The sequence below is a fragment of the Poecilia mexicana genome, unplaced genomic scaffold, assembly GCF_051168715.1.
Source record: "Poecilia mexicana isolate PSO_F unplaced genomic scaffold, ASM5116871v1 scaffold_8, whole genome shotgun sequence".
In the NCBI taxonomy this organism is placed as follows: Eukaryota; Metazoa; Chordata; class Actinopteri; order Cyprinodontiformes; family Poeciliidae; genus Poecilia; species Poecilia mexicana.
The window spans coordinates 28,381,093-28,408,256 of record NW_028263377.1 but is presented as its reverse complement, the minus strand read 5'-3'; the positions used below and the strand labels follow the sequence as shown (position 1 = coordinate 28,408,256).

Genomic DNA, 27,164 nt, shown 5'->3' with positions numbered 1-27,164 from the left:
TAAATTACACTGACATTAGTTACGTCAGAGAATGTGGGAACTGCCTCCTGATAGCCCACGTTAGGATTACTGAACCCTACAGAACCGGTCTTCTGGCCATCTGGACCGGTTCTGGAGTCCAGAGTGACATCTTGTTTGACCATAAAAGGAGTTCACTGATTTAGAGATCTGTAAAAAAAAATAAGAAAAAAAACTCCTGATAGCCCACGTTAGGATTACTGAACCCTACAGAACCGGTCTTCTGGCCATCTGGACCGGTTCTGGAGTCCAGAGTGACATCTTGTTTGACCATAAAAGGAGTTCACTGATTTAGAGATCTGTAAAAAAAAATAAGAAAAAAAAACTCTAATAATTTGTTTTCTGTAAAATGTTTAAATAATGCTTTTCTCTAGATGAATAAACTGAAGTACTTAACCGACAATAAGTAAGGCAGAGTTGTTTGCTTTGTTTTTAAAATCATATAATTCCTCAGAAACACTTCGTTGTTTGATATGAAGTTTATTCTGAAAGGTTCGTGACGAGTTTCCGCTGAATGCTGCTAGCTTTGCATGCGGATCTTCTTTTCAGTTTAACGGATCCAGGTTGGATCAAAGTTCCGAGATTCTCCCGCAGACGGAGTCCAGAACCGCGGGGCTGCTCACTCGCACCAGAACCGGACTAGAACTACTTATACCGATCAGAACCGGCCCGTGTTCCGGTCCCAAAACCCGGGGAGGCTAAGGTCTCCTCGCCGCCGATGCTAGCGTCTCTTTAACCGTCCAGCCGTTAGGTTCCGTTGGTCAAAACATGGAGAAGAACATCAGCCTGTTCGAGCTGCTCAACCTGTCCATCGGTTCCCCTCACAAAAGTTCGGTGAACTTCAGCGCGCTCCACGCGCTGCTGCTGGAGATGCTGAAGCTGCTGGACCTGCGGGAAGCCACGACCTGCTTCAAGTTCAGCCCTCCCGGGGACCGAGTGCTCGACGCCCCGCTGGGTGCTCCGGTGAAGGTTCCGACCCACCCCTCCGTGTCGGACCAGCTGGTTCCGCCTGGTTCCGACCTACAGAAACTGACAGACTCGGTCTCCGTTCTGGACGGAACCGGAGGGGACGACTTCCGAACCTCCGGGGACGGAGTGTCACAGGTGAGGAGAACCCGGCCAGGTAATAATAATATCGATAATAATAATGATGATAACAATAATAATAATGATAATGATAATAATAATGATGATAACAATAATAATAATGATAATGATAATAATAATGACTGTCAAAGTTTTGCAAACAGTTATCTCATAAATAAGTTTGTCTCTCTACTCTAGATGAACCATGTTGTTGTTGGAGTCCTTCGCTTCCCCTTTCAGTTAACCAGGCTGTCCTGAGACTCCGCCCCTTTGGCTGCAGTGATGCTGCTCTCTGTGTGGTTCTTTATATGAACAGGTTCAAATAGCCAACAATGATAATACTGATAATTATGTGGATATTAGTAGAAAGTTTACTTTAGTAAAAATAATTTACAGATTCTGGTTGAATAAAAACTGAACAGTTTCACATCAGAGTGAAGAACTACAGCCTGGGCTGCTTTACTGGGTTGGGCTGAACCGGAACCAGAACCGGTCCGCTGCTCAGTGGTGTGAATCCTTTTCCACAGCACTGTAGTTGCCACGGTAACCCAGGATGGCTGTCTAGATCAGTGTTTTTCAACCTTTTTTGAGCCAAGGTACACTGTTTTAATTGAAAAAATCTCGAGGCACACCACCAACCAAAAATGTAAACAAAGATACTCTGTAGTCGCCTATATTATATATATAGTCATTCTTATCAGTGTCTTGAATAGGAATCAAATAAACACAAAAATGTATTTTTATCACATTTTACATTTCTTATTTCAAATTGCACGTAACATGTCCACTTCAAAAATACACCTGAACACTGCCACAACACTGTGGTCTTAAATTTAAAGAAGTTGTAGAAAACTTCAAAGTGTTGTACAAACTAATCCACAAGCAATCTTAAAGCCGGAATACAGAAGATAATTCTTATTCTGAAAGAAGCAATAATATTTGGGAAAGATTTCACTGTTACAATATGAAGATTTGCATATACAAAATGTCAATATCTGTATATTTTACCCATCTAGTGTGAAACCTGTGCATGTTTGGATGAAAACAGCTGATTTCCTGGCAGAAATTGAAGAAAGACAAAGCTCTTCCTCAACAGCTCTCAGTCTCTCTCTGGTTTTAGTTTTTATAGTAGCCAGGCTTGAGAAGCTCACTTTACACAGATATATTGTGGGAAATAGACCCATGTTCTTTCTAGCTACTGCTGAGCTTCACTGTCTTTTCCATCACCTTCGTCACAGTCTTGCTAGATACGATGCTCTCACTGCTACCTGTAACATCACTAATTCTCTTGTTTTAATGTAAAATGCTCTGTACCTACTGCCATCTAGTGGTAAGAAAATTACATGATTACGTCACTAGCCACTACTAACCATGGTTTCGTTCACACCGAGCTTAAGTGCAGCGGCTTTATTTCCCTCCTGTAGTGCCAGATCGATACTCCTCAACTTAAAAGCTGCATCATATGAGTTTGAAAACATTTCTCCGTCGTGCCTGCTGCTAGCATGTGGTTGTTCTAAATGAAAATTAACGCGTTCTTCTTTGATTTACAATTTTGACTTCTAATGATTCACTTCCAGCTAGAGAGCCCCCTGGTGGTTGAAGAAAAATACACAGAAAAGCCTCACCGGGCTACAATCCGCATGGTTCAAAGTTTAGGAAAAAAGTAGCAGCTTATAGTCCGGAAAATACGGTACCGTAGGTGAAATTGAATAATTTCCACGGCACACTAGTGTGCCGCGGAACAGTGGTTGAAAAACACTGGTCTAGATGATCCTCTGTGTCACGTCATAATTATTCCCCAGGGAAACGGACAAGGCGTTCCTGGGAGCTCCAGGGGTCAAAGGTCATAATTTCTAATGAAGGTCGATGGTGGAGCTGCTTGGTTCTGCTCCGGTTCTGCTGACCGGACCAGAACCGGAGCCAGTCTGCCCTAAGCCGCTGACAACAAACAGACGGCTCGCTCAGGTGATCTCAGAACCCACGGACCGGGTCGGACTAGGCCGGTCCCTCTGGGCGATGAAGCCCATCAGACCCCCACAGAGCCACGAGCAGCGGACCGGTACCAGCTGACCCACCGGGCCGACAAGGAAACCTGCAGGTTAATGAGTGACAGAGCTCTGGAGCTCAGAGCTAACAGAGCAGAACCGGGGTGGAGCCCAGACGGACCGGCTGAATGTTGATCATTTTAAATGAGACCCGATTAGACCCGGTCTATCAGAACCATCAGGAAGGTCCAGATTAACCCGGTTCTTTCTGTCCCTGCAGGCCTTGAATCTCATCGAGGAACTGCAGAAGAACAGAGACGATATAAAACAGAAGACGGAGCACCTGCAGTCCAAGGTGTATTCATGTGTTTATTCATGTGTTCATTTCAAACATGTTTTGTTAAAACACCGAAAACAAGCATTCACTCATAACTACAACAGATTAATGAGCTTTATGGACAAGTGAAAACTTGTTAATTCAACATAATGAAATGTGAGACACTGAATTCATCAGAAATGAGTCATTAAAACATTCATGCACCTGTTCAAGTCACTGCTAAAGAACCAACAAATAAACTATATTACATCAAAACAAAATAATTACAACCTGACTCATAGCAGAACAAGCAAATTTACAGTCTGATGACAACAATAATAATAATAATAATAATAATAATAATAATAATAATAACAGACTACAGCATCAGTAAGGACCAACTTCTTCACCAGGCTGAGGCGCCGTGGCAGACGGGACGATTGGCCTGATTGTTTCCCCCAGTTGTTTTTCCAGTATAGCCATCATGGCTGCTGGTTCAAGTTGAGCTAATCCCTTTGAGGAAGTAGCTCACCTAGTTGGTGGACAGACAGTGAGCTCAAGTCATGGCAGTGGCAGCTGCCACAAGGTGTCGCAGCTTTGGTGGTAGCTGTGTACATACATATATTGATTTGTTTGAAATAAACTTATGTATATTCATATATAATTTTGCTAGTTTGGCAGTAAGTAGTACAGAAAATATCACTGCCCTGTCCTCCTCTTTGGACTTTGTTTCACTTCAGCACTCCACCCAGGGCCTGCTTGATGCATCTCTGCAGGTTTTGGCTCTTATGATGAAGGAGCTTGGATGCACACTCTACACTGGTCCACACTTACTGAGCCTTGTAAACTACAGGCCCTTCCTGTTTGGCTCTGGATGCCTTGGATCATACAGCTTAAGCCTCTCAAACAAGGCAGAAACTAGCAGGGCTTCACAGATCTGATCGCCAACCAGTGGCACTGCTGGTTCCTCACTGAAATCCTTGATCCCATCTACTTTGTTCATTGACTGTCAGGGTCCAGTTCCAGGACAGAGATCAGTCCAGAGACCTGCTCCAAGTCAGGCAGATTAGGCTGGTGTCCAGACTTCACGCCCCTTTCGTGCTGCACAGTCTGGCTGGCACCCCACAGGTTTTCAAGAGGCCAGGGGGCCTGCAGAGGATGTTTCAGTTGATTATTTTACCCCAGGACAGCTGGGTTGCCCACACTCTGGCCTTGTGTCCACCATGTCCCTGGGGTACCATCTGTAATTCTGATCCTGTCCCTGACCAGGTCAGGATGATGACCATCTGCAACCTGGTGAGGGGACAGGTACTGCACCAGGAAATCTGGTGGCCGAGGGCGCTATAATATCTGTGAACGCCCTGATGAATCCAGGGGAATTTTATTCTGATCATGTTTTCGTTCTGGTGAAAACCGGGGTCTACCTCCAGTCTTGGACCTCTGAATACATATCTTAAGGTCATACCTTTTCACATGCTGATCACCAGGGAAGTTTTGCTTCCATAGACCTTGCAGAAGCTTATTTTCATGTCCCAATTGCTCTGCCTCATTGGCGGTTTCCTTGTTTTGCTTTCCAAGGGAAGCATTTCCAGTTCAGGGTTCTTCCATTTGGATTTCTGGTGTCTCCCAGCGAGAATTCACCGGTGTGTTGCAGAGACCCTCTGCCTGCAGGTACAAGGGTTAAGAATCCTCTCGTACCTGAACGACTGGCTCATTTGAGAAGTGACCCGGAACCAAGCGGGCCACCAAGTTGGTGCTCGATCATGTGGGGAGCCTGGGGCTGCTTTTCACATTTCGTTTGTTTTTTAATATTTTTATTAGGAGGGAAGGGGACATTACAAGCAAAATTTGAACTATTAACGACATAGTATGCCATATGGTAAACAACTTTTGTGGCATCGACAGAAAAGAACAAAACAGGTACAGAAGAGGTAAAAAGTATATAGATGAAAAAAGGCTTACAATTTACCTCCTATGAGTATTTTTATTTTTCTTACACAAGTGAACAAGACAACATGTACAAACCTACTGAAGAAAAAATAAATTAATTAATGAAAACAGAGGGAAAGAAGGAAAAAAATAAATAAAACTAAGGAAAGGTGTGGGGTGTATCACTCAATCTGGGAGAAGAGACTAAAGAGAGTGAAAGAATGTCATGAAAGGGCCCCATAAGTTATAAAATTTAGCTGAATTGCCTTTCACTGAATATCTAATTCTCTCCAATTTTAGAAAAGACATGGTGTCTTTAAGCCACTGACCGCTAGAGGGCGGTTTAGTTAGTTTCCAATGGAAAAGAAGACGGCGTCTTGCCAGTAAGGAAGTAAATGCTCAAATATCCAATTGATTAGAAGTGAACTGTTTGTAGTTTCACTGGAAGCCCAAATATGGCAACATGAGGAGAGAGTTTAATGACACTGAAAGTATCTTTGACATTGTATCAAAACTATGGAGTGATGAACAGGAATAAAAAACATGAGTTAAATTACAGGAAGGCGCACGACATTTGTCACAATTGTCAGAAACGGAGGAGAATTACGACAATCGATTTTTAGAGAGATGAACCCTGAAGAGAACTTTAAACTGTATAAGAGAAAGTCGAGCACAGATTGAACTTGAGTTAATTTTCTTAAGAGCATTATTCCACCAGTCCTCTCCCAAATTTAGACCCAGTTCGAGCTCCCAAGCCGCCTTAACCTTGGTAATGGGTGAAGAATCAAAAGACAGAATTTCATTGTAAACTTTAGAGATATATGACCTTTGAAGAGGATCCCAACTCAGAAACATCTCCCAATGCAAGTTCGGCGGCCTGGAAGGGAAACCGGGAAACAGAGCCCTGGCACAGTTTCTAATTAGAAAGTACTGGAATAGAAGAGGAGGAGGAAGATGAAATTCTGATGAAAGGTCTGCAAAGCTGCGAAAGATACCTTCTTTGTAAAAATCATTAAAACATGTCAGTCCTTTATTACCCCCTGACAAAAAGGTTGGATCTGTGAGTGCTGGTCAAAACAAGCGATTCTTCATTAAAGGAGCAAGTGTAGATGCTGAGTTAAATTTGAAGTGCCTCCTAAACTGGCACCACATTTTTAAGGATTGTTTGTAAAGCCAGAGGGGTTGGATGTAACAGGGGAAGTGAGAAGAGCAATTAGTGAGGATTGGGAGCATGATTGTGTCTCCAACTTGCACCATGGGGAGTCCAAGGATCCAAACCAAAATGAAATTTTGTGAATATGGGCTGCCCAATAATACAGCTGGAAGTTTGGGAGTGACAATCCACCACTGCAAATATGAAGTGTGGATTTGTGGATCCTGGGTGATTTTCCACACCATAGGAAGCCAGAAATAACTTGATCCAACATTTAGAAAAATGTTTTGGCAGAAACAGTGGAAGACTATTAAACAAAAATAAGAATTTGGGTAAAACATTCATTTTAATTGCATTGATTCTACCTATAAGTGAGAGAGGTAAACTAATCTTTCTCACATTTCTGTGAGGTAGACAGATAAACAGTCTGACTCCCTCACAGGAGACAATCTTCCTGGGTCAATGACTGCTTCCACTCGCTGTCCCTCACTTCTCACATCCATCAGGCTCCTCCAGAGATTCAGTGACGTAGCTGCAAAGGGTCAGCAGCATACTTACAATCTTAGTTTTATCATAAACAAATAAAATAAGGTGGGTGAGAACCTGTGTCAGAACCGGGATTAGAACCTCCCTGTTTGGACCGCAGTCAAGTCGAGTGTTTGTTCTGCAAACAAACCCTCCGCCCTGGCAGGAAATCCAAGCCGTTCTGCTGAAGTGGACTGGTGTCTGACCCAGTTAGGCCCAGTTTTTCAGAACCGTCAGGAAGGACCAGATTGACCTGACAGCTCATGTTCTCCCTGCAGGCCTCAAACATCATTGAAGACCTGCAGAGGAGCAGTGCAAATCTGAGGGAGAAGGCAGAGGAGCTGCAGCACAAGGTGAGTCAGAACCAGAGGACTTTTTTCTTCTCCGTCAGCATTTTAAAAAATCGTCATGTTCTATTTTTACCCGTCAAATTATAATCATATTAACATGGGCTACTTAGCGCATTTTTATGTGGTTTAGTTAATATTCACCTAGTTGAGCTGTGAATGCAGATCCCATCACACATGAACGCATCTAACTTTTTCTCCTGACAAAAACCACTAACTGAGGCCCCAATAACTTATAATTATATTAAACAACTCCACTTAAATTACCAGCCGCACAAATTCCTCCTGGTTCGCATCTACAGAGAAATCTGCACTAGTTCAGTCAGTTGAATCCGTCGGATCCAAACCAATCAATTGAACTTTTTTTACCCTGTGCGCGGTCCGTGCGCTTTTATGAGGATTTTTGTGTGGTTTCACTTCCCCGAAACGGACAGATGTTACGTCTGCCGCGCTTCTGAGCGCCACCCTCCTTCTGGGCGGGAGGGGAACCCCTCCAGCTCCATTTGTTAAAACCGCAGGGTAAGTTAAGTTTAATTCTTCTGCATTGGTTTGCAGCGCACTGCGCATGTTATGGTCTAATTAACCTACCTGCAAGCATGCCTAGGTGGGCCCCATATGGGGGAAAGGAGGGCTGACATATGGGTCCCATATGGGTTTGTCCGCGGGTTCCACGGTGGGCCCACATGGGTTTGGCCATTTAGGGCCCATATAGGGCCCACGTAAGCTGTGGCCCTACATGGGCAAACCCATGTGGGCCCACTGTGGAACCCGCGGACAAACCCATATGGGACCCATATGTCAGCCCTCCTTTCCCCCATATACAGTGGCGGAGCCAGAGGGGTCACCGGGGGGCCAGTGCCCCCCTGTCATCTGATGATTGACATGTAACAGCACCAGGTCATTCCTGTACATTATTTGGAATCATTCTAAGCCACCTGATGTCTAAAGAAGAAAAAATAATAATAAATATATGAAAAGAAGATGTATAAAACGTTATATAAGTCCATGTGATGACATATATAAATAGATTTATGGGTCATTGACATATAAGGATTTCCACAGAGCTAAATTAAAAATATTTAAAATATTTACATCCATTTCAATTACTAGAATATTTGAAATGTTGTGCATACAGAAATCATAATTTCACATTTAAATTAGACCTTTTCAAGGCTTTTTTATCAATATGATTTGGTTGTGGTCTTAAAAAATGTCATGTGGTGCGACCGTGATTCATCTAAAAATAAGGTATTTTCCATGATATACTAAACATTTGTTTTATAAGTTTCCATTTATTTAAGGTTTTTAGAAACAAAGTTTTTAATTTTATTTTTATTTTTCTGGCAATTATGACAGTTTTCACCCCCCAAAAACCTGCCAAATTCCATTTGTAATTGATTTGACCAATATTTTTCTTCACCATTTCATCAAAATGTGTTAAAAAAATAAATAAGTACCAGTCACTTAAGGATACTGTATTAGTGGTTAATCTTTATCTTCCAGATACTAGATATTCTATTTTGAATTCAATAAATGTACTTTTTTAATCGGTCGCACCACATGATTTATACAATAAACGTAGGCCAGGAAACTGGTCAAAATCCTTTTAAAACATGAAAATATAATTACATTCATTTACAGTACATTACAAAATAACAACACAAATAGAACACACCAGTTTAATTTGCCTAAAAATGGATGCAGTAATCAACTTTGTAGTAAACCTTTCAAACACATCCCTCATTAAATCAGAATGTACTGGAGATTGCTTTAATTTCCTAATTTTATATTAAAAAAAAACATGAAAAGACATTTTCAATCTCCCAAATGTAAGTACATTAATGAAAATATAATAATTCAGTTTAAGTTTAACCATTTTAAACAGAACCATGTATAAGTAATGGTTTCAAAACGTAAAAATTTAATGCACTTAAAAACCATCATGTTACTCTTGGGTAGAGACGCTCCGATTAAGTTTTTTCCTGCCGATTCTGATCACCCATGAGGGCTGATCACTGCCAATCACCATTACTGATCACATGGATTGACTGTTAATTTTTGGCATAAGGCAAATATAACATTTATAATCAAAACAGAAAATAGTAGGTATATTTAAATATTAATAGTTTTTTGGTGGTCGCACCACATGACACCCAAATATGGCAACTGCATACCTACTGCTAAAAGTGACACTTTTTCTGAAATTTAAGAAAAATAAACAAACCTGTTTGCTGTCTCCAGTGATTCTTGTCAGACTGTTGGATGATCCAACCTCCTGTTTTTGACTGGATTTCAAAATTTAAGTCCAAAAATGGGAATTTCTTGTTGGTCGCACCACATGATATTTTGTTAAATGACATTTTCGGACAAAGTTTGTTTAAATGTTATAATGGAATTATAACTAAAAATGCTTTGAAAATTTGTACAGGATGAAGAAAAGACTTTGAAAATCATGCCAAACAGGAAAGAAAATATATTTGAACAGATTTAATGTAATTTTAAAGACATTTTTGAAACAGTAATTGAGTTTGGACAGTCGCACCGCATGACATTTTGACCCTTCAAAGACCCCAAAAATGGCCAAAAAAGAACAGCTTTTGAAATGTTCAATAAAGTGTTTATGTGGGAGATATATTACATATTTATGGTTTCTTTTTATGAGTTTAAACCTTTTTTTAACTGTAAAAAGTAGAGCCGGACAAAAAAATTGGACCTGAGTGAAGTGGCCCCCCCACCTTCTTCAAATCAGACAAAATTGGTGTCAAACGTTTGTGCTACGTTTGTGCTGGTTTGTGCCGCTATCATTTTAAAGATATAAAGAGATGTTTCTAGAGGTCATCCAAGGTCAACCAGCCCCCCCACCTTCTTCAAATCAGGCAAAATGGGTGTCAATCAACTCGGCTACGTTTGTGCTGGTTTGTGCAGCAAAAATTTTCGTTTGTGCTGCTTTGGCTTTGAAGATATTAATGAAAGTGTAAAGGTCAAAAGGTCAACCAGCCCCCCCATTTTCTTCAAATCGGACAAAATTGGTGTCAAACGTTTGTGCTACGTTTGTGCTGGTTTGTGCAGCAAAAATTTTCGTTTGTGCCGCTATCATTTTAAAGATATAAAGAGATGTTTCTAGAGGTCATCCAAGGTCAACCAGCCCCCCCCACCTTCTTCAAATCAGGCAAAATGGGTGTCAATCAACCTGATTATTTTTGTGCTGTTTTGCTATGGCTTTGAAGATAAAAATTTAAATTTAAACTTTTTGATGTCAATGGTTTGCTTTGAAAACATTATTGAAACCTTAAATTAGGGAAGCTTCACTTATTTCATTATAACAAACTCATGATCACAATTGTTTACAAGTGACTTTTATTTATCTTGATTATCTGGCTTTACAATTCATAGCACATAATATTCAACAACATTCTACAATAAAAGATTAATTTGTTTAAAGAACACTACATTAAACCTTTATGTTGTATGTCACCGAGCACTGAAAGTTGCCCTTCTGATACAATAAATGGTATTTTTGGTGTTATCCATGTTGAAAGACCTTTATCAACTAACATAACGCCCTGTCATCTTAGTATTATGTTCAGAGAAAAAGAAGTGTTGATGATTGCTCTTGATCATAACATTAAGCTCAAAATGGCTGAGTAGATGCCAAGCACATTTGGTTTTATTCTTATTTTTTGTATTTCAAATGTACAGTTTGTCTAATGGCACCCTCTAGTGATCAGAAGCTACGATACAGGTCACCGAGATTGTTTTGAGAGGCGTTGTACCCATACACATAATATAAGAGTAGGGTAGGGTTAGACCCTATTAATCATTATTTATTTGCGTCATTATTAATCATTTTTATTTGTGTTTGTATAGTCATATGAATATGTATTGCTATTACTAAATAATTTATTAAATAAATTATGAACGGCTGTGTGGTTTGTAAAATGCTCATAATGCATCAACATCAGAATATTCTATTCCTATTCTATTGTTTTCCCCACTAAGCATATTTAAATAGACTGAACTATGTATCAATGGAAATAAAAAAATATTTAAAAAATACAATTGTTTATAAATGTAGCTTTGATAGATGTTTGAATAAGGTTTCCAGCAACAAAAAAGTGTGTTATGATCGATTAAATACATTATGTTATGTGCCTGCCAGACACATAACGCTGAGTGGAGTGGAGTACCGCTCCAAGATGGCTGCCCTAAATCTTGTCAGCGGCAATAGGCGAGAGCGGTGCATGAGGGTCTATTCTTATATTATGTCTATGGTTGTACCTACCTGTTCATTCTAAATAAGACCTAGTATGAAATGAATTTCTTCCAGGTTCAAATTTAATTATTCATGTTCATAGGTTATATATATTTAAATGAAATTCACAGTTTTCACCATGAACAGGTGTTCATTGACCTTGGATGACCTCTAGAAACTTTTCTTTTAATATCTTCAAAGCCAAAGCAGCACAAACGAAAATTTTTGCTGCACAAACCAGCACAAACGTTTGACACCAATTTTGTCTGATTTGAAGAAGGTGGGGGGGCCAACTTCACTCAGGTAAAAATTGGGCGTCACGTCTTTGAGCCTTATACCAGCCTCCTTTATACTTGTACTCATAAAAACAAGCTGACATTGATCTCCTGGATGTTCCAGTTGTGCTGCGCTGTGGTGCAACTCAAAGGCTAAAGCCCTTCATACCTGGTGATGGTAAAACACCAAGAGGTCATTTACTGATAATCCGCAAAAAAAAAGAAACCGAAGAGGGCCGACAATGTTGGGAGCAGAGGTGGCGCTGGAGGTTTTTCGTTATCCGTCAAAGAAAAAAAATCATTTTATTTCCAATTTGTAGTCAAACAAAACATTTAGTATTTCTCTTGAAATCAGGTAACATTTCACGAAATGACGTGATTAGAAGAGGCAGAACTCTGATCGTTTCCAGATCCCGCATCACTTCCTTCGGCCTGCGGGAGAAAAACCCAGCAGGAGCGGATCAGCTGCTGGTCGCTCCAGAGCCTCTGGTCCGTTAAAGCGTCCAGATCAGAGATGATTCTCTGACAGATATTGTTGTTAGTATGATTAATAATGAGCTCCGCGATGTTCTCTGTGCGTAAAGTTGAAACTGCTGCGCACCAAGTGTCAGCTTGATCACAGTCTGGACAGAACCAGCGGACTGCTCTGTTCTTATCAAGACCAGGGTGAGGAGGGAATCTGACATATTAACTCAGTTAAGTTTTTACTGGTTTTGTTTTTAAAACACCATTAATGTAAGCAGTGTAACTATATACTTTATATTTGGAGCATTTATTGTCCAGCGCACTGCGCTGGTTTCTGCCCGACGGATCTGCACTTTAATTTCTTTCCTCCCTCAGCAGTCAGCTGCTGTTCCTTAAACTACAATAAGTAGATCAACACAACTAGATCACACATTCTCTTTAGGTTTTCTCTGTGTGCTGCAAACTCATTAAATGTAAACTCATTAGAAGCCCGAGCCTTCATCAGGCAAATAATTCTGGTCCGACCAGAACTATTTTTACCTGTCAAATTACATGTCAAAACATATTAACAGACTATTTAGCCCCATTTTTATGCGGTTTAGTTAATATTCACCTAATTGAATCCAGATCCCATCACACATAAAGCAGATAAATGCATCTAACTTTTTCTCCGTAGTGACACAAACCACTGACTGAGGCTCCAATAACTTAGAATAAATTAAATTAAGTGACTCCACTTAAATTACCAACACTTCACCTGCGGTGGTCTGAACGCACAGGCTCACAAATTCGTCGCATCTGCAGAGAAATCTGCGCCGGTTCATCGATGCAGATTTCACAATGCAGATCTGTCTGATCCAAACCGAATAATTGAACTCTGCGGGATTTTTTTTTTACCCTGTGCGCGGTTCGGTGTGCTTTTGCCAGGATTATTTATTTTATTTATTTATTCTTTTGCGTGGTTTCGCTTCTCCAAAACGGACAGATGTTACATCTGCCGCTCTCCTCCTGGGTGCGGGACGGTAACATCTTCACCTCCATTTGTTAAGACGAGTTAAGTTTAATTCTTCGCAGCGGCGGAGCCGCGTCCGCTTTGGTTGTGCAGCCGCAGCGCATGGATCTAATTAACTTCTGAACCTTTATTTCCTCAAAATAAACTGGCTCCTCTTTTTACTATAAATGGATTAAAACAACGTTGCATTGTCTTTTTCTTTGTTCTGTACTGGAGTTAAAGGCGCCGTTTCAACTAAAGGTTTGTAATGATCTTCCTGACCAAGGTGTCCTGTCCATCACCCTTCAACCGCCGTCAGCTGCCGGTCAGAAAGACGCATTTAGTTCAGAGTCCATGAGATGATATGCAGAAAGGATTTTTTATCGGTTGATTTTAGTGATTCAATCTTTTCGTAAAGTCTATAATGTCTGCACATTATAGACAAGGGTGTGAGTTATAACCTGTCATATGACCAACGGGCTTCAAATTTTCCCGTCATTTAAAAAAAAAAACCCGGTTAAATACGGAAAATATTCCGCTAACGCGACCGTGGGACCCAAGTGGTAGATTGTAATAAAAAGTGCTGGAACTGTGAGCAGGGCTTTAAAAACGAGCCGATAAAAGTTAATAATTTAAAAAGGGTGCAGGGCAAGAATGTGCGGCAGAGTCAATGGATAAGTCTGTTTAAAGAAGAATGGAGTCTTAGCTGGCCCAGGGGAGGCGGTCCTCTCCGGCACTCAGACCCTTCCTGTCGCCAGCCGACCGATCCCAGCAGCAGGATCCTCCGCGGCCACGGGCGAATCTAGGCGGCGATCCAGCCACTCGTACTCCAACACCCAGTCGGCCGTTCCTCGATGGCGACCAGTTGGATGAATCTCTGCGGCAACCAGTCCTCAGGTCCCGCCGCTCTGCACCTGTGATGTGTCCAGTTCCTTCAACTGCACAGCTCCCACTTTATTACTGGCTTCCGGTCTGCACGCTGCTTACCTAATGGAGAACACCTGTGCTGCTGCGGTGGGCGTCTCCAGGTATGAAAACATGCAACATAACAACCCCCCGCCCCCCCCAAAAAAATAACCCAAATCTAATTAAAAAAAAGTAAATTACTTCAAAATATAACAAACAATTTAAACAGGAATGTAAAAAACATGAAATCAACTCAAAAAAGGAAAACAAGCCCACATTACCACACGATCTCTGGTCAGAACCTACCAGAACCACGGTTAGCAAACAGGTCTGCAACCCTAAGAGGGAAATCCAACCCACACCCTGCTAATATGGAAACGGTGTCTGCACTGGTTGATCAGCACTATCAGGAAGGTCCAGATTAACCCGAGGGTTCATGTTCTCCTGCAGGCCTTGAAGGTCATCGAGCAGCTGCAGGACAGCAAAGATCTGAAGGAGAAGACCGATGACATGCAGCACAAGGTGGGTCACAACTAGATTTAGTACCAGTAAGAACCTGGGTCAGAACCAGGGTACTTTGGTTTGCTTTGACATTAAATTCTTGAAGAAGCAAGATATATTCTGCCAAACATGGATACATTTACTGGTTTTGACCAGCTTAAACCAGTAAAACCAGTTGCTGCAGTTGTTTTCATTCCTGTTTAAATGAATAAAAATCCAGAATATTTTGATTATTCTCAGTCCTCCGCCTTCTGTGTTTAGGGTGCAGCGGAGCAGATGGAGATACAGGCAGGCCTGGAGAAGTGCTGCCAACGTCTGGACGTCCTGGACAAGGCAGTGGTGAGTCTGTAGGGCTGGACTCTCACCTGTGGGGGTGCTCTAGACAAAACTTCTGCAGATGGTCTCTGTTTCTGATTTCTACTGGAACCTGGAGGGAATGGGCTTTTAAGGCACAGACATTGTCCGTTGGAATGTTTAGGTACTTAAATAGCAAATTTTAACAAGAACAACGTCAGAGAATATTGCCTACTAGCATAAGCCAAGTGAAAGTAAAACTCACCTTCGTGTCCGTGAATATAACGAGGCGAACATCTTAACCTTTCTCCAGCTGACTTGTTGGGGCTTCGGATCGATGTTCATCATCGGCCAAGCCCTGCAGCACCTGGTGTAAAATGACATTTCCAATAGATCGGAAACAACGAGCCGCTTTTCCCCGAACGGGGAAGCTGACATGCAAACAGCCCTTTGTTGCTGAGCTGAGCAGAACCGTAACCATGAACTGGACCTGAAAGAGGTCAGAACTTCAGTCATTCTGTGTTATGGTTCCAACAGGAATCCATGCAGGAACTCTTCCAGATGTATCCGGACCCAGAGGAGCTCAACCAGTGTGTGACCTGGGTCCAGTTGGTTCAGAAGGACATGGATATAGAGAAGGTAAAGACAAGAACCGTAGAAAGGAACCAGTTCAGTGAACTGTTCGTCTCAAAGGGATTCACTTTCAGAATATCAGAAAACAACCATTTCTGGCAGTTCTGACAACAGATCTGAGAATTAGTCAGGAAGTACTGTACACTTCTGGGTTCCATTGGTGGAAGTTACCCTCAGATCTGTTTCTGCAGGACCTGGGGACTTCAGAGGCTCTGGACCAGCCCTGGTTGGAAGAACAGACTGGACCTGACCCCTCAGCGCCGTCCTCTGGTGTCCCAGTGCCATCAACTGGTGTACCGGTGCTATACTCCAGTGCCAATGAGCCGTCCTCCACTGCCCCTGAGCTGTCCTCTGGTGCCTCTGTGCAGGCCTCTGGTGTTCCAGTTCCGTCCCCAGGTGCCTCTGCACCATCTTCCCATCCCTCAGCACCGTCTTCCGGTGCCTCTGCAGCGTCTTCTGGTACCACTGTGTTGTCACCCAGTGCCTCTGCACTGCCTTCTGGTTCCTCTTCACCGTCCTCTGGTGTCTCAGTGTCGTTGTCTGGTGGTCCGCTCCACACAGATAGCTCCTCCCCGTCTGCTGCTCCATCTTTTCCAAGCATATCTGCAGAGGATCAGTCCTTGGAAGCAGCAGCAGACTCCACTCAAGCCTCCTCTGATGGGTCCGAAGGCGGGACAATCACCGGGGACCAGGGCAGGGCCACAGAACCACAACCTGTGACCTCATCTGTCCTTCCAGGGTCCACCCCAGAGACTGTACCACAGCCTGAACCACAACCTGGAGCACAGCCTGGACCACAACCTGCAGGACATCCTGGACCACAACCTGCAGCACATCCTGGACCACAACCTGCAGCACATCCTGGACCACATCCTGCAGGACATCCTGGACCACAACCTGCAGCACATCCTGGACCACATCCTGCAGGACATCCTGGACCACAACCTGCAGCACAGCCTGGACCACAACCTGCAGGACATCCTGGACCACAACCTGCAGCACAGCCTGGACCACAACCTGCAGGACATCCTGGACCACAACCTGCAGCACATCCTGGACCACATCCTGCAGGACATCCTGGACCACAACCTGAACCACAACCTACAAGGATTCGTGGGGATCTGAAGAGACTCTCAGACTCTCCTGAGAGTCGGACCCACAGCATGCAGATGGAGGAGTTTTTGAAGAACATCAGGAAGTTACAGGAGAGGGTCACCCAGCTAGAGGCCCATACAAGGATTTTGGAGGAGCAGAAGGTGGACTGGACTGGGTTGGCCCAGTTTATCAGCTCCAGAGGTAATGTCAGAAGTTAGACGAACATCTCCAGATCGTACCTGGTCAGGTATTTCACTAGGTGCCCTGCCCAGATAGACCAGGTTGTCCACAGGTGACCAGGTGTTTTCTCCTCAGGTTCTCTTGAAGTCCCTGGCAGCATGATGGATCAGGTGCAGCAGCACCAAGCTCTGATGGAGAACCTGAAGACCGAACACGAGAAGGTGAGAACCTGCTGCTCCACTCAGCCTCCCATCACTCTGTTCCGGTTCTGGTTCTGATGGGCTGACGTGTCTTCTGAAGCTGGAGCATCTGGAGGACATGTTGGGCAACCTCATGACCCAGGAGATGGGCAGCAGCATAGCAGATCATCTTGATTCAGCGATTAAAGATCTCACTCAGCAGGTGTCTGACCTCAGGTAAAGATAGAGAGGCAGGGACAGAACCCGAAACCCACCTGGTGGGACCAGGTGGTGGTCAGGTGGGCTGCTCTCCTGTGCAGGTCTTCCCTGGTCCAGGTGGAGCAGGAGGTGGAGCTCCTGAAGGAGAAGCAGGCTCAGAGTGAGGAGAGAGCTGCAGACCATCTACAGGACCAGGTCAGAGGAGAACCTCCTTCCTACCGTCCTGCACCCTTCTTCCAGTCTAACCTCTGACCTCTGCCCTCAGCTGAATGACCTGCGGGGGACGTTGGAGGACACCATTGTGTCTCTGACGTCCCAGCTGTCCAGCAGCCTCCAGCAGGAGGTGGAGCAGGAGACGGAGAAGATGGAGAAGCCGGAGGAGACGGAGGAGGAGGAAGAGGAAGAGGAGGAGGCATTCAGCGACTCGGTGGAGGTGGGCCGGAAGCTCAGCCTGCTGTTCCAGAACTATGAGCAGCTGGAAGACACGGTCAACCTGCTGGTCCAGCAGCAGCAGCAGGGCGCAGCTAGGGACGACCTGGACGAGGACCGAGACATGGGCAGGGTCAGTCAGGGACAGGGACAGTGGCGTGTCTGCCACAGGGATGCAGCCGGACCTTGATGGACGCTCTGTGTCTGTGTTTGGGTCAGAGCCTGGACCTGGTGTACGACGTCCAGAGGGCCATCCAGGAACTGCAGGCCGAGTGCGAGCGCCTGCAGGAGGCAACGAGGAGTCTGCATGAGGACAACCAGCAGAAGCAGGGACACATCGAGGTAGGCAGGCCAACACCTGGGTACTGACAAGCTGGACCACAGACATTGGGCTGACGGTGGACCAACTTTGCACACCTGGAGACGTCGTCCACCTGGAAACACTCAGTGATGGCAGCTGCTTCCACAGGAGCTCTACAAGACGGCAGAGGAGCTGCAGGTGAAGAAGGCCGACAAGCTGATGGTGGAGAGCGAGATTGTGAGTTCTGCTCCTGGTTCTGGTGACCTTGAATCTCTAGTTCCAGTGGAGATGCTGTTAGCTGCATCAGAGGCTGATGACAGGTTTACTGTCCCCCGTCCCCCTGCCTGTCCCCTCATCTGTCCCCTCAGAAAGCAGACAAGCTGGCCCTGGACAGCAAGGTGAGCCGTCTTCAGTTCGACGCAGCGACGGAGCAGCTGACCTCCATGTTCCATGAGCTGCTCAACAAGATGACGGGTCAGGAGCACGACTGGCACCAGCTGGTGGACAAGCTGTCCACCGACATGGAGTGCAAGGTACCAGTCCTCACGAGAAACCCAGCCCGGTTCTGGTCCGGTGCAGAGGTTCTGATCCGTTTGTGTGCAGCTGAACCGGATGGAGTTGGACTCAGTGAAGCTGCAGCTGGAGGAGCGCTGGCGCAGCATCCTGAAGAAGCTGCAGGCGCAGAGCGCGCCTCCGGAGGATGACGCCGCCGGCATCAGGAAGTGAGTCCGGCTGGTTCCGGTTCAGGTCCGAAGTTCCGTTCATTATGGAACAGTATGATTTGAACTGTCTCTCTGTCCCCCAGGAAGCTGCTGGAGCGGTTCCACTGCCTGTCCTGTGACCGCGTCATCATGAAGCAGACCCCCGGCCCGTGAGTCGACCCAGAAAGCCCGGATCTGTTGTCGTGGCGTCCGTCCCTTTAAAGTGACATCACAGATCTGTCTCCTTCCCCAGCATCGTGCTGACCCTGCCGACTTTCCCTCCTTTCCCCCCGCCAAAGTCCGCCCGGCCGTGGACCATGGAGCAGATCCGCCAGCACTACCACAGGTGGGTCCGGGACCAGAACCAGAACCACAGCCAGTCCGTCCCACATTCTGTCCCAGCAATAGTTTTCTATCAGGCTTGATCTGAAAAGTGCGGCCAGCGTGTCGGTCTGGCCGACTCCACCACACTTTTCAGATTTCTCTCAGTGAATTGTTTCGTCAGGTCTGACCCGGTTTGGGTCAATCTCAGAACATCAGAGAAAATGAGAGGTTAGTTTGTAGAGGGGAACAAAATGAACAGCAGGTTCTGCCACATTGGACCTTCAGAACCAGCTGTGTGTTGCGATTCCAGCCTGACGCCCGGACCCAGCCAGCGCCGGGTCCAGCTGCAGAAGAACCACGCCGACATGCTGCAGCAGCTAGACAGCATCGAGCGCCAGCGCCGCCTCCGCCAGCGGTGAGTCAGGCCACTGGTTCTGACCCGGTTCATTCCTGGATCCACAGCAGAACCTGCAGTCGGAACCAGCTCTAATCTCTTCCCGGTCTCTGTGCAGCCCCAACCGGGTCACTGAGGCGCCAGCCCGGCAAGCCCGGCCAGTCGGAGGGCCGCACGCCAGCACGTCTGCGGGTCAGCGCCGCAGCGGCCCGCAGCACCACCGACTGCCGACCCGGGCCGAGGACGAGAACCTGATGCAGGTGTGGTGGTAAATTTATTTTCCGGTTCGTCCATTAAGCTACACTAAGCGTATTCAGTCTATCCGCTCAGCTTTATTCATGCACCCGCCGCGCTCTTCACTGCCACCAGGCAGCAGCTCTGGCAGGAGGAAGGCTGCCATACCCCAGGCATCGCGCCGGTCATTTAAAGGAGTGGTTTTCAACCGCTGTGCCACGGCACACTAGTGTACCATGAGTGATCTTCAGGTGTGTGGAAATTATCCAATTTCACCTACCGTATTTTCCGATCTATAAGCTGCTACTTTTTTCCTACACCTTGAACATACGGCTTTTCTGTGGATTTTTCTTCAACCACCAGGGGGCTCTTTAGCAGGAAGTGAATCATTGGAAGTCAAAATAGTAAATCAAAGAAGAACACGCTAATTTTCATTTAGAACAAGCACATGCTGAGAGAAGGGGAAGATGGCGGAGGAGGTAGGAGCATAGAAAGTTAGCTCACCACTCACCAGAGTCGGGTTAAAAATGCCCATAACTAAACTGGAACTCGATAGATAAAACTAAGGCATGAGTTTGTTAAGCAAGAAAAGAAACCGGAAAAACTATAAAAAGCAAAACGGAACCGAAGAGCTTCCTGTAACGGAAGAAATCTCTCAACACGAAGCTAGATGCCACGGAAAAGTCCCAACGGAGAAAATGGAGGAACACGAGGACAGAGAAACGCTGCAAAATGGCGGACAGCAACTAGAAGTGATGTTAAAGTCCTTAAACAAGAGCTGTGGAAAGAGCTAGCCGCGTTCAAAGACGAACTGAAGAAAGAAATGAAGGAAGAAATAACGAATCTTCGACAAGAAATAGACCGTAAGCTGTCCGAGAATATCGGGAGCTACAGGCACAGCAAGGCAGCATAAGCGAGGCACAGACACAGATAGCGGAGATGGAGGAGAGGAAGACGGAGGCTAACGAGGTGCTAACGAAGATGGCGGAACAAACATGGCGAATGCAGGAAAAACTAACCGATCTCAAAGGGAGATCAAGGAGAAACAATATCCGAATCTTCGGTTTACCAGAAGATGTAGAAGGGAGATCCACAGTTACATTTCCGGAGCAACTTTTTAAAAAGGAGCTCGAACTTCCGGAGGGGATCGATCTCCAGATTCAACGAGCTCACCGAGCCCTCAACCCAAAACCGAGTCCAAATGCAGCACCGAGGTCAGTCATAGTTAACTTTCTACAATTCGGGACCAAAGAAATGATCCTGAAGAAAGTCTGGCAGAAAAAGGTCCAAGTGACGGGCAAACAAATCTGTTTCGACCATGACTATCCGACCGAGATTGGGTCGGCGAGGGGCCGCGGGGCGGCAGCGAGTGAAGGGGAAAGAACGGGAACGAGACGCGGCACATCGAGCGAGAGAAAAACTACGAAGCTTCCAGTGAAAATCTTAAAATGTTTTGCTTTCAGAATAAGTTGAAACTGCGGGGAAAGAGGTATGGACACAGGAAAAACCAGACCACGTTATCAAACTTGGTACTTCACCATACAGAAGAAGAGACGAGCAGAGAGAATGCTTAAAATTATTCAGGCTTTTTTTTATTATTATTTTATTTTATAAAATTTAGTTAAAAACCGACTGAGTGAGGGTGAGAGACAGAAGTTGGACATGTCTAGATGGAGTGGTACCCCACAGCATGGGAGTAGTACTAGATCTAGGGAGGGGCCCTCCGTAGAGGTGAGGATTTCCTCTCCACCCACCAACAGGGACCTGGGGAAGAGAGATACCCCATGTTAGAAAGTCCATCGGGACTTTGGTTTATGTTTGGTTAGCAAAAGTTCATGCTGGTTCTGTTTTGAGTTGCTTGGGAGCATATTTACAGGGACTGGCAAACCATAGTTATGGCTGATATCAAGATAATGTCGCTGAATGGGAATGGTTTGAATGTATTGAGTAAAAAAGAAAGGGTGTTGACAAAACTGAAAAAGGAAAAAGCACAAATTATATTCCTACAAGAGACCCATTTACCCCAAACAGAACATGAAAAATTAAAAAAATATGGCTACAGGAATTTATACTACAGTTCATATAAAGAGGGGCGTAGAAGAGGAGTTGCAATATTAATTTCGAACACAATACAATTTGATTACAAAAAGGAATTAAAAGATAAAGAAGAAAGATACATAATATTGAAAGGAAGAATAGAAAATGAATTTATAACCTTGGTAAACGTATATGCTCCCCCAGAGAGTAACAAAAACTTCTTCAAGAACCTTTTTGATTTAATAGCAGTAGAAACAGAAGGAACTCTAATTTGTGGAGGTGATTTAAATGTAGTTCTGAACCATAATATGGACACAACGAGTCACAAAAAAACTAAAATGCAGATATCAAAATTTATAAAAGTCTCATTAGAAGAAATGGGAATGACAGATATATGGAGAAGCCTACATCCATTAGGAAAGGACTTTACACATTATTCGGCTGCTCATGGAGTTCATTCAATAGATTATTTTTTAACTAAGGCAGATGACAAACACAGAGTGAAGGAAAGCAGGATAGGGGGTGGCAGACGTTTCTGACCATAATCCAATTTATTTAAAGATTTGTTTAAGTAACAGGAAACGAAATACGGGATGGAGACTGAACGTGGGAATACTGAATAGTGAACACCTGAGAGAAAAGATAAAAGCAGAAATAAAACAATATAATGAAGAAAATAATAACGGGACTGTAGACCCGACAGTTTTATGGGATGCAATGAAGGCTGTCATCAGGGGAAAGCTAATAGCTGAAACTGCGCATGATAAAAGAATTAAATTACAAACATACAGGGTGAATACAGAGAGACTTAGGGAACTAGAACAGGAATATCAGAAAACAAAAGACCCAAAGGTATACCAAGAAACAAAGATGGTAAGAAACAAAATAAACAACATACTAACAGGAGCGATTAAAAAAAGACACATTTCTGAAACAGAGTTACTATGAAGCAGGTTCAAGGGCAGCTAAACTGTTAGCTAAACGGATACGCAAACAACAAACGCTTAATGCGATATATAAAATTAGAAACCCCTACACAGGGGAACTAACAGATAATCCGGAGGAAATGGAGGGCATTTTTCGAGAATATTATGCGAAACTGTATACACAGCCTGAATTTGCACGAGGAAGAAATGAGAATCTTTTTAAATGCATTAGATTTACCAATAATTGGTAAATTACAAATGAGACACTGACAACAGCAATCACAATCGAGGAAGTAAAAGAGGCAATAAATACATTAAAAAATAATAAATCGCCAGGCAGTGATACCCGGCAGAATGGTATAAGACCTTTAGAGAAGAGTTGGCACCGATACTTACAGCCTCTTAACAAAATGCCTCCATCATGGAGTGAAGCCATCATCTCAGTCATACCAAAACAAGGAAGAGATAAGGAACACTGTAGCAACTATAGACCAATCTCATTATTAAATGTAGATTACTAGATATGCACATCCATTATTTCTAATAGATTAAATACCTTTGTAACATAATTGATAGTAGTAAGTGTTGATGCAGAAAAAGCATTTGATTTGGTAAACTGGGAATTTCTATATAAAACATTAGAACGATTTGGATTCAGCAATAAATCAATACAGTGTGTAAAGACATTATATCAACACCCCACAGCGAGAATCAAAGTAAATGGAAGCCTGACCGATAAATTCAACATACAAAGATCAACAGACAGCGGTGCTCTCTGTCACCTGCTGTTCGCCCTCTTCATAGAGCCTCTGGCACTAGCAGTACGACGATAAAAGGGAGTTAAAGTAAATGGAGACGAACACAAACTTTTTGCAGACGATGTAGTAACTTTTCTTGAACAGCCAAATGAATCTCTACCAGAGTTGATGAATCTTTGTGGAAACTATGGTTATCTTTCAGGATATAAAATTAATGTCACCAAAACACAAATTCTAACACTCCATTACATCCCAACGAAAGAAATACAGGAGTCATTTCCCATCAAATGGAATATGAAGGAAATTAAATATCTAGGGGTTAACATTACTAAAGGGTTATCTCTGCTGTACAAAGCAAATTACGATAAAATAAGCCAAGAGATGCAAAAAGATATAGACAGATGGACTACTTCCTAGATCTGAATTCAAGAATTGATATTAAAATGAATTTGCAAACAAAACTATTATTTGTTTCAGGCGTTACCAGTAGAGGTCCCTCAAAATCAATTTGTGATCTGGGACAAGATAATATGAAGATTCATTTGGGCTGGCAAAAAGCCTAGAGTTGGATATGAAACTCTTCAGCTACCAAAAGATAAGGGGGTATGGGTCTCCCAAAATGAAGACAGTACTTCTGTGCAGCCCAACTCAGGCATATTATATGCTGGTGCGCACCAGACTATGTAGCTAAGTGGAAAGATATGGAAAAAGAGTTTGGAGGGTACCCAGTTCAAAGTGTTATTGGGGATGAAGATAGGTACGAGAAAATCAAGAAATACATGGACCCAATCACAATGTTTACACTGGATTTATGGTTCAAAACATTAAAAAATGCAGGATAAAAAAAGAAATGAAAGTGCTCAGATGGGTAGCATATGATGGCGATTTCAAACCAGCAATAAATGATAAAGGGTTTAAACAATGGATAAGCAAGGGGGTCACAGGATGGTACACACTTCAGAATGATGGGGAGCTGGAGAGTTTTCAAAAAATGAAGGATAAGTATAACTTAGATAAACACGAATTTTACAGGTACCTGCAATGAAGAGATTATTATATAACAGAAATCAGGTGGGATCCCTCTGTGGAAGTGAATGGTGTGATTCAAATTGTGATAAATTCATTCAGTGGAACAAAAATTAAAATCATTTCTACTCTATATCAAAAACTGAAAATGAATAAACATTCGACTAAATACATAAAAGAAAAATCTGAAGGTACGGTTTATAGCATGGTGCGCTCATAGTCCGGAAAATACGGTAATTGGTCTTAAAAGATTTTTTTGAAAACGAATTAATTATCTGCAAATGATGCCATCTTTGAGTGTCTGCCGTAGCAGTGACTAGAGGCGTAATCATGTAATTTTATTACCACTAGATGGCAGCAGGTACAGAGCATTTTACATTAAAACAAGAGAATTGGTGATGCATGAACATTACTACATTCATGCTTCACACCACAGTGTTGTGGCTGTTCAGGTGTATTTCTGAAGTGGACATGTTAAGTGCAGTTTGAAATAAGAAATGTAAAACATGATAAAAGTACATTTTTGTGTTTATTTGATTTCTATTCAAGACACTTTGATAACAATGACTATATAATATAAGCGGCTACAGAGTATCTTTGTTTACACTTTTGGTTGGTGGTGTGCCTCTGATTTTTTTCAATTAAAACAATGTACCTTAGCTAAAAAATGGTTGAAAAACACTGATTTAAAGGAAGCTTATTGGTCCCCAAAAAACAATAAAAAGCCGGACATTATTACAACTTGATGACATATCGGACCGAACTTGAAAATTGGACATTCTGCTGCTAACACTTGGCAACAACTCAGAGGCGGAAGTGGTGCGCTAAATAACAAAACATAATTTAACGAAGCTTTGAGGTAGATAATTTGCCCCAAGAAGGGTGCCAGCAGGGGGCCCTGGCGCATGGCAGCCTGGCCTCTGTCAGACTGCCCCGGGGCAGCTGTGGCTACTATCCAGTAGCTCCACCATCAGGGGAGCAAAGACTGACTGAACGCCTCCCTGTTGCTATGGTTACACATCATGGCAACAGAGCAAGGAAAAAAAAGTTTTGGCAAAAATCAGTCCAGCTACACAGACCCCAAAGCAAGAAGGAACGGCTGTCCAACAAAAGCTAATTTTCCCCCATAAAGGCAGGAACAAAAGTTTCTTACAAACAGAAAGTAACACACCTACCCAGACTGCCACCTGAGCGACCTTTGACCTCTGGGTTCCAGGAAGCCGACATCATCGGACGAGACGGACGGATCTACAAAGGACGCTTCAGCGTCGACCAGCTGAAGAGCCCAGAAACCAAGCTGCCCAACATCGCCTCCAGAGACGGTGGGTTCTACCAAGTCTGGACCCAGCTCCGGTCTTTCTGGACCCAGTTCCGGTTCATAGTTTAGAGCTCTCTCTCTGATGGCTGCAGGTAAACTGAAGGAGAGGACCAGGAACACCCCCAAAACTCCTGCTGTATCTCCCGAGGCAGAGCCTAGCCCTCTGGCCACGCCCCCGTCTCTCAGCACCAAAAGCCTGCAGCCCAGCCAACCAGGTGAGACCTGGAGGTCCGGTTCTGGTCCGGTTGGTGTTAGCCAACGCTAACACCATGTTGTCTTCTTCTCTGCAGCCTCCAGCGGTTCTGGTCCGGACTGGGCTGTGTCGCCTCTGGGCTCCATCAGTCCACCGTCAGCAGCAGAGAGCGAGCCGCTTGGCCTGTAGGGGCGGCGCTGAGCCGAAGCGCTACTGCTATTATTTTCATATCAGTTCAGGAATAAAGCTCACTGAACACTTCTTCCCATCACTCGCTTCCTGAATTCACCCCCAGCAGAACTTGATGTGTCCAGGAGGTTCTGTTACTTATGGTGGTTCTGTGGCCACAGGTTGGTGTTCACGGCCTGGTGTTCCTGTTGGCAGAAACACCAGGCGGCAAGCCGAAAGGGTTCTACTGTGGAAGCCCAGTTCCACTCCAGTTCATGTCTGATCAGATTTTTTAACGCGACCCAGGCCACTTGCATTTCCGATCTGTATCTGAGCTTTCCAAATGTGACCTGTGATCCATCTAACCTGAATGTCATTCATACTCGACATACGTCACCATTCTGCGTCGCGAAATGGGAAAAACATAGACATAATATAAGAGTAGACCCCGCATTGGCTGCTCCGGCGCAGGAAATACGGCGGCCATCTTGGAGCGGTATACCCTCCTACTTTGCTCAACCAAAACAGCAGCAGATGCCTCAGCACTGAGGGATATTGTTGTTCTGGTCGATGGATTATTGATGTGAGGGCTCCACAGACAACATTTCACAAGTAAGATGGACATATTATTGTGTATATATTGTGATTAGAATATTACTTTACTGTATTTATGTCCACCGGCGAGATACCAGCTAATATTAGCTACAGTGCTTGGTGTAATACGGGTTCAGCCCCGCTATGAAGGCTGACTGAGATTCTGTTAATCTAAAAAAATTAATTATTCTCTAACATTGACTTAGATTATCTGACACAAGGGCCTATATTAGAAATGAAACAATATAACACATATTATAAAACTTATATTATGAGTTATAACATTCATCGGCAAAGTTTACACAGGTGGTAAAGACTATTATTTATATTCTTTCACTCTGTCAAAGTAAGATACAACCTAAATCTTCCGTTTTTGTTTTGAAAGTTTCCTAAAGATACGATGTGAGGAAGA

General features: G+C 43.9%; 1 protein-coding gene across 1 annotated transcript; it reads left to right on the top strand.

Moving 5' to 3' along the window:
- LOC106909157 (uncharacterized) lies at positions 1-26,251 on the top strand. Its single transcript, XM_088007857.1, has 22 exons — positions 1-1,122; positions 3,370-3,444; positions 7,291-7,365; positions 14,699-14,770; positions 15,011-15,088; positions 15,581-15,682; positions 15,868-16,972; positions 17,087-17,172; positions 17,252-17,367; positions 17,451-17,544; positions 17,615-17,911; positions 17,998-18,120; positions 18,248-18,316; positions 18,448-18,612; positions 18,683-18,801; positions 18,885-18,950; positions 19,034-19,126; positions 19,415-19,519; positions 19,617-19,758; positions 25,696-25,801; positions 25,890-26,012; positions 26,088-26,251. The coding sequence occupies exons 1-22, from the start codon at positions 787-789 to the stop codon at positions 26,177-26,179; spliced, it is 3,639 nt and encodes a 1,212-aa protein (XP_087863983.1). The 5' UTR covers positions 1-786; the 3' UTR covers positions 26,180-26,251.
- Positions 26,252-27,164: the final 913 nt, after the last annotated feature.